Raw genomic sequence first — 14731 nt, 5'->3', positions numbered from 1 at the left:
TGGTAGAGTTCCAGGTCATTTTTCAACACCCCCCCCTTTTTTTTAAACGGGGGGGGGGGGGAAGATTCATTCTCCTGACATTTTCTTTATACTAAACTTTGTTTGTTCATCAGGTTGACCTAACGTGAAAAAACTTGAAAATTCAGCAAATTGCTTAGCCTGATTTCCATAAATGTTGCCTAACGAAAGGCAGCTCATTTGCATGCTGATCCTTGTTTTTCATTCTGTTCTGTTGCTACAAAGCACTGAATAATACTACAGGCTGCATGTTCTTTGTCTTGTTGAAGTCCAAACCATCGCCTTCCTTGAGGATCATCATCATTTAACCCCTAACAAGGGTTAAAGCATTATTTCTGTCATATACAGCTTTGTATATTCAAAGTTGTAGTGCAAATGGAAATGCTTGTTCTTTATTAATTGTGCCAGCACTTGGGAAAGAGCTGGCAGGAAAGATTTGCACTGCTGCTCATCTCACAAGAGATTCAGCTGACTTCTCTGGACAAATGGTTACCCAGAATGACCTTATTACATGGCAGTAATAGGGAATGTTTTTGCATTCGAAGCAGAAGACAGGACAACATGACTAATTGTGTTGGTAGAGTGGCATAAAGCTTACCATAAAATAATGATTCCCTTGCACACCAGGGAGCAGGTAAATTAAGGGAATGATGTGTCTTTGTCAAATCAGATGCAAAAAGCAAACAACATTTTTCTTATATTAAAAAATTAAGGCAATGCAATAGACCTTAATGCATTTGTGTTGCCTTTCTTGGGAAATCTTTCTATATCATGCTGATATATGGAGATTTGAAGAGCGACGTCTGTTTGCATACCTTTCTGCCAAATCATAACAATGTGAACTGGCAGTAAGGGCATTTGGCCCTCTGTACCCTGATGTATTGTAAATCTGTTATTTTTGTATAAATAGGTTTCTCACCCTACAAATTAGATTAGAATCTGATCCTGATTTTGAACAGCAAGTTTCAAATGAGAAGGTAATTTTATCTCATTTGTTAGGGAATAAAAGAGCCCAATGTGTTGCATGTAGTGTGGAACAAAACCCCAGTAGGTTTTGGAGTTTTCTTTACAGAAACCATAACCATCCTGCTCCCTGGAAAACATTAAATCCATTCCAAATTTGAGAATTGTAGATTTTTCTTGCGTTAATAATTTGATTTAAAAAACAGGATATCAAGCCATGCAAGTTGAATGTTTACCTCACTAAGAAGCAAATTATCAGTAGAGAAAGCAAACGAGTTAGTCATTTTTTTTTCAAATAATACTCAATGGTAAATAAAAGCTTATTTCCAATATTAAGTTCAGGCTTGCTTGCCATGACAGTGGTGGTTATTTTAATGTTTTTGGAACACAAAATGGAAAGAAAAAGTGTTAAAATGTAGAAGAGAGGGAACTCCTGATGGCATGCTTGGGATGAGAAAGGATAGTCGGGGCTAGAAGCTTACCTGTAAAATAACAGCTCTTGGTGTTCAGTTGTTGACCCAGGCTCCTGGGTCTCTATCTTCCACTTCTACTGGTTGCTGTAAGGTTAGACTTGCTCTCCAGCACTGGCTGAGTAACCAGTGGTTTGTTACAGCCAGGTCCCTCATAGAATTAGTTAGATGCTAAGATGTTGCCAGTGGTTTGGTCTGGATAGTTAGTCTTCACTGCTAAGGGACTGTGTTTTGGAGTAAAACCAAACTGTTGTGTTCTCCCTTCCTCCTCCACTTTCCTTGTGCATGTTGGTCCATTAATTCTCTTTTATAAGCCGCAAAACAAGGCAGATGCTTCTCCACCATGGTGTTGTGTGTGAACTCCACTTCGCTTTGTTTGTAGCAGGTGTCAAAACTCATTGCTTTGGGTTGCCTAATTCCACCCCATCAAAACGGGATTGATTGCTGCTTAGAAACATGACTTGCAAGGTGATGCTTACAAATCTTTTTATATTGACACACCTGTGGGCAGTGACTGTTTTATCTTATCCAAAACCACAGTTGTTTCACTGCTGCCTTGTTCTCCTTGTTTGTTGATTGATAGTCACATACTGTGAATTTCTGTGTTGTACGTGTTAAAAACTGTGTGAAAGAAGGATGATCTTTATAGTGTTTGTAAAATGTATTAAAATACAGCGTCTGGGTCCTTGCCTGAACTACCAAGTGCCCCTACCTTAAAAATGGTGAGCATTTAGATGATAGAAAACCCTAGTTGTTTTTAGCATGACTGTTGTCCTTGACAGAAGGTATAAATATTGTAGGTGGTTTGAGTACTCTCATGCACAGAACTTGTTTGTAGCTGGCTTTTGAACACTGTAGCAGCAGATTTGCTGGAATATTATTAAAGAAATGGCTTGGAAAACTAGTGAAAAAAAATTGTGAGTCACATAAGATTCATTATAAAAGTGATCTCCCATCAAGCCCTCTGTTACTGGACCTGATGTTACTCTGAAAATCAGAATAATCAGTTTCTTAGCTCCAAGTTGTACATTGAATTGGTCTGATAAATATTCTACCTTGCACTGGAAGTTTCAGATTTTGTTAGCTGGTTTTAATATTCATCTGTACAGTACCTTAGCTGCCTATGTTTCATCTAAAATAAGAGATGATTAAGAACAGACATGTAGAAGGATGTTGCTAATTTTCTTATATTTATGACGTTTCATGAGAGAATATTCCTTTGATTTGCTGAGAAGGGTTGCAAAATTGAGGACCATAGTTCTTAATTTAAACTGAGGATGCAAGAATCTCTTTTTTTTAATCCACGGGCTCCCTCTCCTGGTCTTGGAGGTGCTTTGCACCAGGAGCTTGATTAATACAGAAGCTAAGTGAAAGTTATTTGCAAATTGATTTAGTGACATAGCATCAACGGTGTCTCCTAACTTCTTCTATGTTTAATGAGACAATTGTGCTCTCCCTAGTAGCAATAATGAGCAATTAATACGGGTGTTGTGATGAATCAGGGTTGCAGGGCCAGCTTTATCTTATTCAAATGCTGATTGAGACATATTTCACAAGGACTGAAAACAATGTCCTACGAAAAAATATTTACAAATAACATCAGTGAATTTGCATACCCAAATAATCACATGAGCGGATACTGTATAATTGCACTGATACTTTCATCTTTCTTTCCCTGACACCTAGGTGCTTTGCTTTCACCTCCTACTGGTAATACTACATCTAAATTGGGCTATTTGTTTACTGTATTTGATGGTGGAGAAAAAATACCTTTGCATTAATATTCTTAGGTTAGAAACACATTAGTATTGTAAATCACTTACCCAATTTGAGGCCCTAGAGTCATAAAGCACACCTTGTAGGTAAGAATTGTGTCTGTTTAAGAGGTCACTTACTTTTGCTTCAAGTTTTAACGCCCATTTCTAAATTCTATGAAATACACTTCTGGCAGAGTCCAGGAGAAAAATTTTCTGTTTTGGCTTCCCAGTCTTGCATCTTGATTTTTTTTTAAGCTTGAATGTATTGACATGAACAAATGTTTACATAGCTTAAGAAGTGCAACAAATATTCTAGAGTGGTCCTTCCTTTAAAGCTCTTAAAGCATATGTATATTGCAGCAGACACAATAAAAAAAAAAATCTCTTCAGCTATAAATGATTGGGAGTAGATGTCTTGTAGCTTGCCCTGAAGTGTCACAAACCCTCACATACTTGGACCAAAGGTTTTCACACTAACTTTGTGCTTTTTGTGCTGATGTAAGTGACCACAGAATATCACAGTGACTCAAGATATGCAGGTCCAAAAAGATCTATTCAGAAGATCTGCAGTGCAAGTAGGGGCAGGGCTGACAGGGGGTTTGTATATTTATGACAATGCAAAATTGTCAGAAATGCATAAATGCAAGTGTGAAATGCTTTCACTTAGAGTATCAGCCTTTTATTCCAGGGCCTGAGCTTATAACAAATTTTGAAAACAGTCCCTAGCATTTTAATTTGTGTTAGAAACTGGGTGTAAATTTGTAACAAGAAAGGTACCACTAGTGAAATACCAAATTCCACCATTCAGAAATGCATTTCTAGAGCTGCTAATTTAGGTGTTCCTCTCGGCTTCACTTAAAGCAAATGTTGACAGTTATGTCTTATGAGGCAAAACCAGTTTTGGGAGAACTAATTATAGCAGTTCTCTCAATTTACTTATTATTTGTGCCAAAGATACACAGGGGGTGAACTTTTCACATGAGCAGAGGTTATAAGATGCACGTGAGAAGTGTTAAATACTGTTAAATAGCTGCTGAAAGTTGATCTGACTTACACTAGAGGAGGGAGGACAGTTGAAGTGAATAGAAACAAAGCGTAATGCATGAGTCAGTAAAGTCTGTATTTCCTAAAAAAATTGCTGGGTTTATGTGTACTACATCCACTTAAAATGACAAGTATTTGCTGTGCATTCTTGTTCATGCCATGCTCTTGGTCATCTGCTTCACCATCTGTGCAAATCTTCTATCCTAGCATCTATTAGGTAATCTGGTCATCTAATTTAAGTTTACAGGGATTGAAGTTATTTCTGAGCTAAAATATCCAGCCTCTGTAACACCAGTGCTCTGAGATATGCAGGTAGCTTGACACTTGTCAATGGACAGTAGCTTTAACACATATTGATTAAATAGGCAACCTGACAGGAGCACAGCACTGTTACATGCTTTACTGACTCCACTGGTACTTTGAAACTGCGGTAATCATTTCACTTTTTGTACCTTCTTCCTCCTCCCCTTCCCCCAATAATTAAGCCTATTTAAAGTTTAGATTGTAAGGTACATTGAGCTTACAATGAGGAGTGACTTTATGCAATGCTATGACTTGTTAAGTCTTTTCTATTAAAGCAATGTGTGGGTTTTTTTCTTTCTTTTTTTTTCTCTTTTTGTGCACAGGTACTTGGAACACCAAATGAAGATACGTGGCCTGGAGTCCACTCTTTACCCCATTTCAAACCAGGTAGGTTGAAGTACTAAGTTCATCCAAATTCTCTTCCCGAAAATACAGGACACAGGACACACTACATCCCCGCCCACAAGCTTCAAAATGGTCTGGTACGCAGTGCATGAACCATAATGCACTTTTTCTAGTCGCTTACTTTTTATTGTGCTCAGAGAGTGGATTTTGCTTTTGTTTAATTTCTTTGCTTTCTTTTGCGTTTTCTCCTGTTTATTACAGTATGAGCCCTGACCTGCTTGCATTCCTCAGCCACTGAGTATTGTACCTTCCAGGTTGCTGGTAGGCTGATTCACAATCAGTATTACTTTTCTGCAGGCCACCCTGAATTTTGAGGAATACTAAAGGAAACTAAAGAGTAAAGATTTTGTAAAAGTTGAAGTTACTACTAGATCATCTGTTAGTACCTTTCTACAAAGGTTCAATTTTTTAATGTGCATTGTACTTCAAGTTGTCATATTCTACAACCATCTGATACATTTGTGTGAGAGGGAGCAACTTGTTCCCTAGAGACTAGAAGGACATGGTCAGCTTCATTATGCTATATATGTATGCATGCATATATATGTAATGTACATAGTTTTCTGAACTTTTGAGTGGGGGTCTCGGCGTGTTTAAAAAACAGTACTTCTAAACAGGCAAGTAAGTAGGAGATACGTTGGCTAGTGGGGGTGGTGAAATGAACTGGTTGTCTAGAGAAGTTTGATATCTCCATCATGTTCAAAACTTGACCGGACAGGGCCTGAGCAGCCTGAACTTGTTGGACCTGCTGTGAGTGGGTTTGGACTGGATGGTAGAGGGAAGGTTACTAGATGCTTTCAGATGAAGCGCTTAATTGGCTCTCAGTATATTTTACTAGGAGGAGTCTTCAGTTTATAACCATGTGACTAAAGTCTGGAAGTGAGTGACAGAACTGACCCAGGAATCCAATTTCAGATGTTTTTGTCCTTGCAGGCCTAAGGTCTCTCAGTAAACTCCTGGTTCTCCTTTATCGCAGATGATAGTCCCTTCAGCTTTTGTCATAAATTGTGATAACCTTGCATCCTATGTCATTTAAACCCAATTTCCAAGTCATCTTATAGGTTGGACATAAAGAAGAAGCTTCCCTTTTCATGGAATCATAGAACAGTTTGGGTTGTAAGGGACCTTTAAAGGTCATCTAGTCCAACCCCCCTGTAATGAGCAGGAACATCTTCAGCTAGATCAGGTTGCTCAGAGCCCCATCCAACCTGACCTTGAATGTTTCCAGGGATGGGGCATCTACCACCTCTCTGGGCAACCTGTTCCAGTGTTTCACCACCATATCTAGTCTAAATCTACCCTCTTTTAGTTTGAAACCATTCCCCCTTGTCCTATTGCAGCAGGCTCTGCTAAAATGTTTGTCCCCATCTTTCTTGTAAGTCCCCTTTAAGCGTTGAAAGGCCACAATAAGGTCTCCCCAGAGCCTTCTCTTCTCCAGGCTGAATAACCCCAACTCTCTCAGACTTTCCTCATAGGAGAGGTGTTCCATCCCTTTGCTAATTTTTGTGTCCCTCCTGTGGATGTGTTCCAACAGGTCCGTCTCTTTCCTGTGCTGAGGGCTCCAGAGCTGGATGCAGTACTCACAAGAGCAGAGTAGAGGAGGAGAATCAATTCCCTCGATCTGCTGGCCACACTTCTTTTGACACAGCCCAGGATATGGTTGGTTTTCTGGGCTATGAGCGCACATTGTCAGCTCATGTCCAGCTTTTAATCCACCAATAGCCCCAAGTCCTTCTTGGCAGGGCTGCTCTCAATCCCTTCATCCCCCAGCCTGTATGCATTCTAGCCTGTCTTGTTCTTCAGATCTGCAGGATCATAGTGGCTTCTTGGGACAGAAAAGAAGCAAGAAATGGGGCAGAAGAGTTGAAAAGGACAAAGAGATCTGGTCAGGTCTCAAAATAAGAGACAGAGAAACAAATATATTGTAGGGCTTACCCTGATAGTAACACAAAGCCTCGAGAAAAGAGAAGGCAGACAGCTTTCTTGCACATGGCTTTTCAGTCTGTGTTCTAGTGCTGTCTTATTGCTGTATAGAGAAATGACTCTCTAGTGCTCTCTAGTGAATTAGTAGAACTTTTTTTGACACACATAGGTTTTTCACTGAAATACTAAGAATACTACAGTGTTCTTCCCTAAGTCAGTGTGTCATTAATTTTACAAGGCTTTTGTGTTTCTTATTCTTGGTACTGATTAAAAGGTGAGCATATACACAGAATTCTTACAGAAATGTAATGGGTTTTAACAGCAGTCCAAAGACATTGTTTTTATCCAAGAATAGTAAAGAGGAGGAAAAAACCTGGAGATGTCAGTAAGTGCTCTTTGGGTTTGTTCTTGTTTTTATTCTTCTCTGTGATTCAGAAAAGTTTTGAACAGTAGATGGCAGCCAAGAAATTTCCTGGTTTCATTTTTCTGTTTGGCTTCCAAGTGTGTTAAGGGATGTAGGTTTATTACCACAGAAGAACATCAGGAAATAAATCCACAGTAGGCATTTCATTAAATCTAATTTTTATACAGGCATTGTGTTAGACTTGCTTTTATTTTCTCCGTCCCAGACTATGGACTTTGTCAGCTATAAATACATAATATTTATACAAATGCAGAACGGGGACAGGAGGAAAGATGCCTCCAAGACAGAAAATGGTCACTCAGTGTTTTCACCATTTCTGCATGGTGTAGTCTTTGTTCTCTCAGATCCTTTCCACATCTGTGAAGTATGTAGATTTGCAAAGTCAGAGTAATTACTATTCTCACAGGCAGTTATTATTCTAGGGCCTGTTAATGCAAAGCACTGAGCTTCTTAATTCTCATACACGAGTCTGAGAGCAGTCCAAAGGAAGAAGTCCTCTTCTGTACACATACTATGCTCTGCACTCCCTTTGTACCTCTCTATATCCTTCATTGCTTTGGTAAAAGGATTTTTTTTTTTGTCTTATGGTTCCTTATTTGCTGATTTTAGAAATTACAGCAGTAGAAAGCATAATTTAACTGGACAACCAAAACTTGGCCTACATACTCCAAAACCGAGTAATTGGACTTTATGCTGGTAACACGTGGAATGATTAGAGCATCAAAACCTATCATCTCTGGGATCATCCTGGGCATCTAAAGCATGCTCTGCACAAAGTGCTCTGACCGACAGGATGGGCTGGAATTACACTGTTTGCTCATGCCTTTAGGGTCATTGGAGCTGTTTGGTCATGGATACCCGGTTCTCTGTTGCTTCTTAAAAAAATGCTTTCCTTCATGCCATTCTGTGCACAAAAGTCTTCTGGCTATGGTAAGGCTGCATTGTCCCCTTCCACAGATACTCGGCCAGCCATGCTCCCCTCCCTGTTGGTCTGAAATTGTTGTACACCCTGGAGAAAGTTTCATCAGTGTATGGGACTGAACGACTCTTCTTTCCTGACTGACTTCTGTGGAGCAAAATATAATATAATAATACATTTAAGATGACTTAATCTTTTTCTTTCCTTAGCAGAAGAATGCAGGAGGGAACCTGAAACATCTTGCCAAATCCAAACCAACTCCATTATTCTTTAAGATTTGTGAAATTACTGCATTAAAATATAGATGATATAGGGTTAAGTAACTCCTGTGCTTTGTGTGTCTTTATGAGTTTTAAGACTGGTAGCTGCAAACAGTAAGTACAATAACTTGAGAAGTGCAGAGAGCACTGGTGATGAGGATATCAACATCCACTCAGGCAAGACCTTGATGCTGTAAACGGAGTTGTGTAAGCATAAAACAATAGGATTTGAACAGAAAGTATCAGTGATAAATAGTTACTAGAGTTTAAAAAGTGCTGGGCACATTAAATGTCTGTGGAGTTGGGAAGAATATTGAGAGTAGAAACAAAATTTAATTGTATTTCTTGTTTGCATACAGACTTAAATAATTAACTTTCATGCTGTGATTTGATAGGGCACAGTCCTGTGCTGCAGAGAGCTAATCACAGTTTACTCGGAAAAACATGTCTGAAAAACATGGCATTAGTCTCTGCTCTACTAGAATGGCCAAGGGTCTGATTATTATGGAAAGCAGCCAATGCATAAACAACGATGATCTCTGACATCTTAATATGTGGGAAGATTTCTGAGGCTGAATAAGAAATGTGTTCCCGAGGCTAGCTGTGGGTGGCTCTACATAATCTAAACCCCTAACCTCAGTGATTTTAACAGCCTGTAATTGTGAAAATAAAATGGTCGTAATTTGTTTTGCCATTTAAAAAGTCCAAACCCAACTTTTATTTTATCTGCCTGCTTTGAGATTTTTGATTACTTTCTATCTTACAAGCACTCTTAAGTAATATGGGCGATATTTAAGGCTGAAAGTTGGCCTGGTCTTTGACCTTTCTCTGTGCCTCAGCCTCGGTCCTCTCAGTTTGTGTTTGCACCTGTGCACACAGACACACATGCACACATCTCCTGCATAGTACATTACTTAAGGATAATCTAAATAATGCATTTGAAAATACTGAAATATTTCAGAAGTCACTTTGGGTTACCTCTGTGCTTCACTTTGAAGTTGTTATGATGGCTATCATCTTGAGGGAGTCTGCATGTACTCATGTATCGCTAAAGAAACCTAGCAATTCTCAATCACTGTGAAAGTAAATTATCTGCCCTCAAATAAGAAGACAGTTCGAGGAAATTGTGAAAAAGTGTTAGGTGCTATTTCAGTAAAATCTTGAGGTTTCACCCAGCTTAGAAGCCCCATGTTACAGGTTATTGGACAGAGACATTTTAAATGATGAACGTTACCCTCTGACACATGACTTGGAGATCATGTTTTCACTATTTATTCTTTTGTTATAATACTTTAAGAAATATATATATTTGCTGCACTAAACCAGATCCAACCACCAATCGTATCACTGGACCAGTGTCTCCAAGAATGAAATGAAAGTAAGCATCTTCTATGTCTCATCTGCATGAGTGGAGATGAAGAAGTATTCCAAAACAAGCTACTTCCTTACCAGTCTTGTGTCTGAGTCTTCCTGATTTTTGAGTATTATTCTCTCCATTGTCATTAAATCTCCCGTTTTTCGTAGTCTAGAGTTTTGCCTTCTTTTCTTCTCCAGCCATTTCTCCTGGGTTCAGAGTCCTGCCCTAATAAATGAGCAAGATAAGCCTTTGGATCAACATCTACACTTAAATCAAGTTTTCACTTTTCCTACATTTTCAATTATTGTTTGGGACTGATGCTGCATAATATCTATCCTAAGAAGTTAAATAAAGATTTATCAGAAAGTACTGTCAGTGAGCAAAGTGGGAGAAGGTAAGACATGGTCACGGTGGAAGATAAATGAAGTGACAGTGTCCATGAAGAGATGGTAGTGGTCAAGGAGAAGAGTTAACTTGTTGGGAAGATGGAGAAAATGTGAGAATGCTTTGTAATGTTCACTGTGCATCAGTTTCCTTACAATACTGTTTCTAGGTGAAAGCAAGTTAAATATTTAATCTTGGGCTGATGGTGTAGGAGCCTGAACCTCACTATGTTCAACAGATGATCAAATATAATATAAAGCAATACACCTGAAAAGTGCCCTTATGAGACAATGGAAACATCTACTAAGCACTGATTTTTAAAAGAGAATTCCTAAAGTCAGGATGACAAGAGTTAAGAGAAAGAGATTCTCCTTAAGGAGACAAAAAGAAACTAGAGCAAGAAAACAGCATTCATAGGAAATACTGCATAACACGGAGTCTGCCAGAGATTGACAGATACTTCATGGATTTATTAAAAAATCCTGAGTCTATGACTGACAAAACCACTCCAGAGCTGGTGTTGGGACTCAGGAATTCTGCTTTGCTCCCCACGTGATCAATAAATATAGATTTGGTTTAGAAATATGATCTGCCTACCTGCATCTTAACAGCTGATTGATAGCCAAGTTTTTTCAAAGGATTAAGTCTTCATTTAGAGTAGAGCTGAGCTGAGAGACTAAAATCCTTTGGCACAAACCTGTATATGTATATACAGGAAATACTGTATATGAGGACATATGGCTTTTCAAACTTTCGTAACAGTTTTTCCTATAGAGTTTCACCAAAGCCTGTCAACAATTCGTTACATGCTGAATCAATATCTTGTTTGTTTACATCTACACTGATGCCAGCAAATGTTCCCTGGCGATGTGGGAGTCTCTGCTGTTAAACTGTTAGAGCAGCCTCTGGCATGCCTTTAGCTCATGACAACTAGCACTTCCAAATAATTAATTCCTGGGCATGGTTTGGGAATTAGAGTGGGCTAGGGACCATTCCCCATAAGAAGAAGGAAGTTCCCACCTCCTCTGTTGGAGCGTGGAGTTGGAAGGGCGCTGCAGTAGTATGGACACAGGACAGCAATGGCGTCTCAGCCAGACAACAGACCCAAGCACATTTAAATTACTGATATAGATGTAGTATTCAGGAATTTGAGTACTTGAGGAAAGGAGAGAGAGAGATATCTGCAAAGGAGAATTAATTTCTAATTTCTCCCCTTTTCTTTAGTTTTGGCAAATTTGTAATATTTGGTGTTTCCTCAAGTCTCTGGTATCCACAACCGAAAGGAAGCAGAGTTGTCAATGTTTTCACCATTCCTTAAACAAAATTGCATGGAACTGGAACGTTGAAGTAACTACTATATATGCAAGGGAGACAGGGTGAGCACTGCTAAAAGGCAGAACCATTTAATGTAAAAGTCCAGTGCTTTAGACAGTGCTGGCTATTAAAATTAGATTTTCTACTCATGCTCAGTAGGGAGTTTAGAAAACAGCATCTATCCTTCCTCTTTATACAGCCTGTGCTCGTGCTTTTGGAAGGGAGGGGAGGAGAGGAGAGGGGATGGGGATGAAGGGTAGGGAGTTGAAGTAATTTTTCTCAAGACATTTGGCACACAAAAAAGCAAAGTTTAACTCACGATTATGATAAAACTCCAGTTGTGATTGAACTTCAGTAAAAACTCTTAATTGCACATTAGTGCTGCAAATAGTGCTTGAAAATTTGCTTGGCAGCATGGATGCTTGTCTTTGTATCTTTAGCAAACATAATTTAAATATTGTTTAATAGCAATATTTAAATATTATTCAATCTTACAATCTAATAAAAATAGCATGAGTCTTACATATCACAATACTGTGTTAGTCACTTTAGACTTTTAATTTAAATGTAAAGAAAACCCTTTTAAAGAAATCATGCATTAGACTTTTCAAAATATTAATTATGGTGATGTTTAAATATTTGCATTTAAGCTAATCACATTTGGTTTTAAATAGAGAAGAACATTAATCAAGGAATGCAGATTAGCCGGCATGTTTTGATTAACAACATAAAAAATGCCTTGAAGTCAAACTGCATTTCAAGTTCTTTGGTTTAGACTAGAAGCTGATTATCAATAGTGCTAAAAAGGAGCTAAAAATCAAAATGTAGTCTGCTTCTAATTCTTTATGTAGCTTTTCTTGCTTATTCTAGGTCCTTTCAAGGCAAACGTGGCAAAGGTATAATAGTTCATGTGTTTTTCTGACTGATAAAAGAGAGAAAGCCCTTGTCTTGTTTTATGTTACTTAAAATGCAAGTGCTTATTTTTTCAATTCTCACAGCAGACCACTAGTTCCTTCAGTGGTCTGCTAATAAGCTCACTAGTGAGTTCTGCTGAAATTCGCTTCTGTTTGAACCTGCCCTTGATGCAGGGCTGTCAGATGGAGCGTGTTTATCAGGCAGATAATGATGTTTGCAGTGGAGGGCATGTAGGTATGTATGTGGGCACACAAGCGAGTATGCATATATAACAGTGTTGCTGTCTAAAGGAAATAAGAAGTAGAAAGAAATAGAAATACTGTCTATTTCTATAAGAAATAGAAATACTGTGGTTTCTAAGACTACTTAATACAGCTGAGTGTAACGGATGAGCTTTCTGGTACAGGCTTTTTTTCCTCCCTTAAGTCTTCAAGCTTCAATTTGGGAGCAGTTGTTTTAAGAACATAATTTTTTTGATGCATCAGGTTTGTCAGATTAACCAGCTCAAGAAATTTCCTCCCTGCCTTCCCTCTGGTTGCGCACTTCTGCTTCCACTTTGCGATTGTTATTCCAGTAGCTTTGTTGATGCTGCTGTTTGCAGGGCACAGTCCTAAAAACTTCCTTGCACACCAGGCATTGAGTAAGCTGTGCTGCAAGGTCTGAGCAAAGAGCGACTCAAATCCATTCCCTGCCAGAAGAACATTTTTGTAACTGCACCCCCCGGCATCTCTGAGCCCCCCCAGCATCTCTGAGTGGGTTGTGTGTAGTGCCCAGCAGAGCAGTGGATCTGGGCTCTGAGGCTGTGCTCCTGAAGGTGTGGGTGTAATATATTAGCCTGCTCCTTTCCTATGCTCCTTTAAAATCTTAAGAAAAAATGGTATGCTACAGGAAGATCTTGTAATTGGTACTTCTTTCCAGTAAGGAATGAGTGCTGTATGTTTGCTCTTATTTATGCAGTCCTATGTAGGGATCTCTTTACACAGGATTTTATTATGAACTTAATTAATCAAGATTTGGCTAACTTGGCCTTCTAAGAAGCAAATGGTAAACACTTAGGTGTTGTGGGATTTAAACAAAACCAAAAATCTCTTCCTTCTTTTGTTTCACATAAGAAAAAATCACCTTTGACTAGTGAAATACAGCACCCATGCGAAAAGCCAGCTCTTTAACAGTGACACATGGTTGCTAGTGAGGATGACGACTCTGTATTTGAGACAAAAATGCAGAGGATCAAATTTTGTTTCCCAAATTTGTTCCCAAAAGATTTGCAAATATTTAAGTGTTTGCATAAAGGAAAGAAAAATCACACTTTTTACTTTAAATTTCAGATCAGCTTACTGTGTTGCTCTTCCAGTGTTTTTACTCAAAAGGAGCACATTTCAAATCATTCCAGATTATTATTATTAACTCTTGTATATATACTCACAATTTGAATTCTAAAAATTCAAAATATATCTGAGATCAAATCTTGATCTGTAAATGTACAGTTTTTCAGATTTCTTTAATCTCAGCATTGACGAGAGCGAGCAGCTGCCTCAGCAAGACGGTGTGCCTCACGTTCTTGACAGTGGCTTGCACGCACTGGAGGATGGTTGAGTGGGTGGGTGAAGATGTGAACCTCTGCATGAAATTCTCACATGTGCCTTTTTGCCTTTCAGTTCCGAGGGAGGGGTAGTAAGTTGTTGCTACACGGGGTTTCTTCCACAATGTTGGACGGAGATTCAGACCGCCTATGCTGCTGCCTTTCATAATGTGTGTCAGGCAAAGATTTCTGTCTTGGGAGAGCATTCATGGTAATTCTGCAGTGTTCCCAGGATCTCACATACAGTCAAGCTCTACTGACTGATATTGCTATTTTTTATGATCAAATCAGTGGGACCATCTGAAAAACAAATACCCAAGCTATGTGCTTGAAAGTATCATAAAATGTAATTTTGTGCAGCTGGTCAGAAACACCTATGTATATCTTTAGATTTGGTTGTATTAAATCCATCTAGCAATAAAGGACAGGGGCATTCATACAGGTGTGTGAGAATAGTTCACGCTGAAAAGTAACTCAAAAGAAAACTTAGGGGTGTAATTGGGAGTCTGAATTCCAGTTCCCTCATTAATTGGACACAACCAGGAGATCCCTCAGATACAAGCTGGGAGGTTACCTCTTTGTCTGTGTTGTGACTGCTAGATTGGTGCTCATAGGTGTGTTATATTGTGGTTTCACAGTTCAGGGCTTAAAAATCTGGATCACGATGGAGAAACTCAAAGACAAGATTGTTGT

At 38.8% G+C, this 14731-nt stretch overlaps 1 protein-coding gene across 2 annotated transcripts in view; it reads left to right on the top strand.

The window, feature by feature from the left end:
* Window positions 1-14731, top strand: part of CDK14 (cyclin-dependent kinase 14) — a 258218-nt gene that overhangs the window by 151035 nt on the left and 92452 nt on the right. For both annotated transcript variants that reach the window (XM_009886196.1, XM_009886197.1), the window contains one exon: window positions 4879-4942. In XM_009886196.1, the coding sequence (XP_009884498.1) occupies window positions 4879-4942 (64 nt within the window). The remainder of the gene's footprint in view (window positions 1-4878; window positions 4943-14731) is intronic.

The sequence above is a fragment of the Charadrius vociferus genome, unplaced genomic scaffold, assembly GCF_000708025.1.
Source record: "Charadrius vociferus isolate BGI_N301 unplaced genomic scaffold, ASM70802v2 scaffold855, whole genome shotgun sequence".
Classification (NCBI taxonomy): Eukaryota; Metazoa; Chordata; class Aves; order Charadriiformes; family Charadriidae; genus Charadrius; species Charadrius vociferus.
The sequence above is the reverse complement of the archived record's forward strand: the minus strand, read 5'-3'. Positions and strand labels throughout refer to the sequence as shown.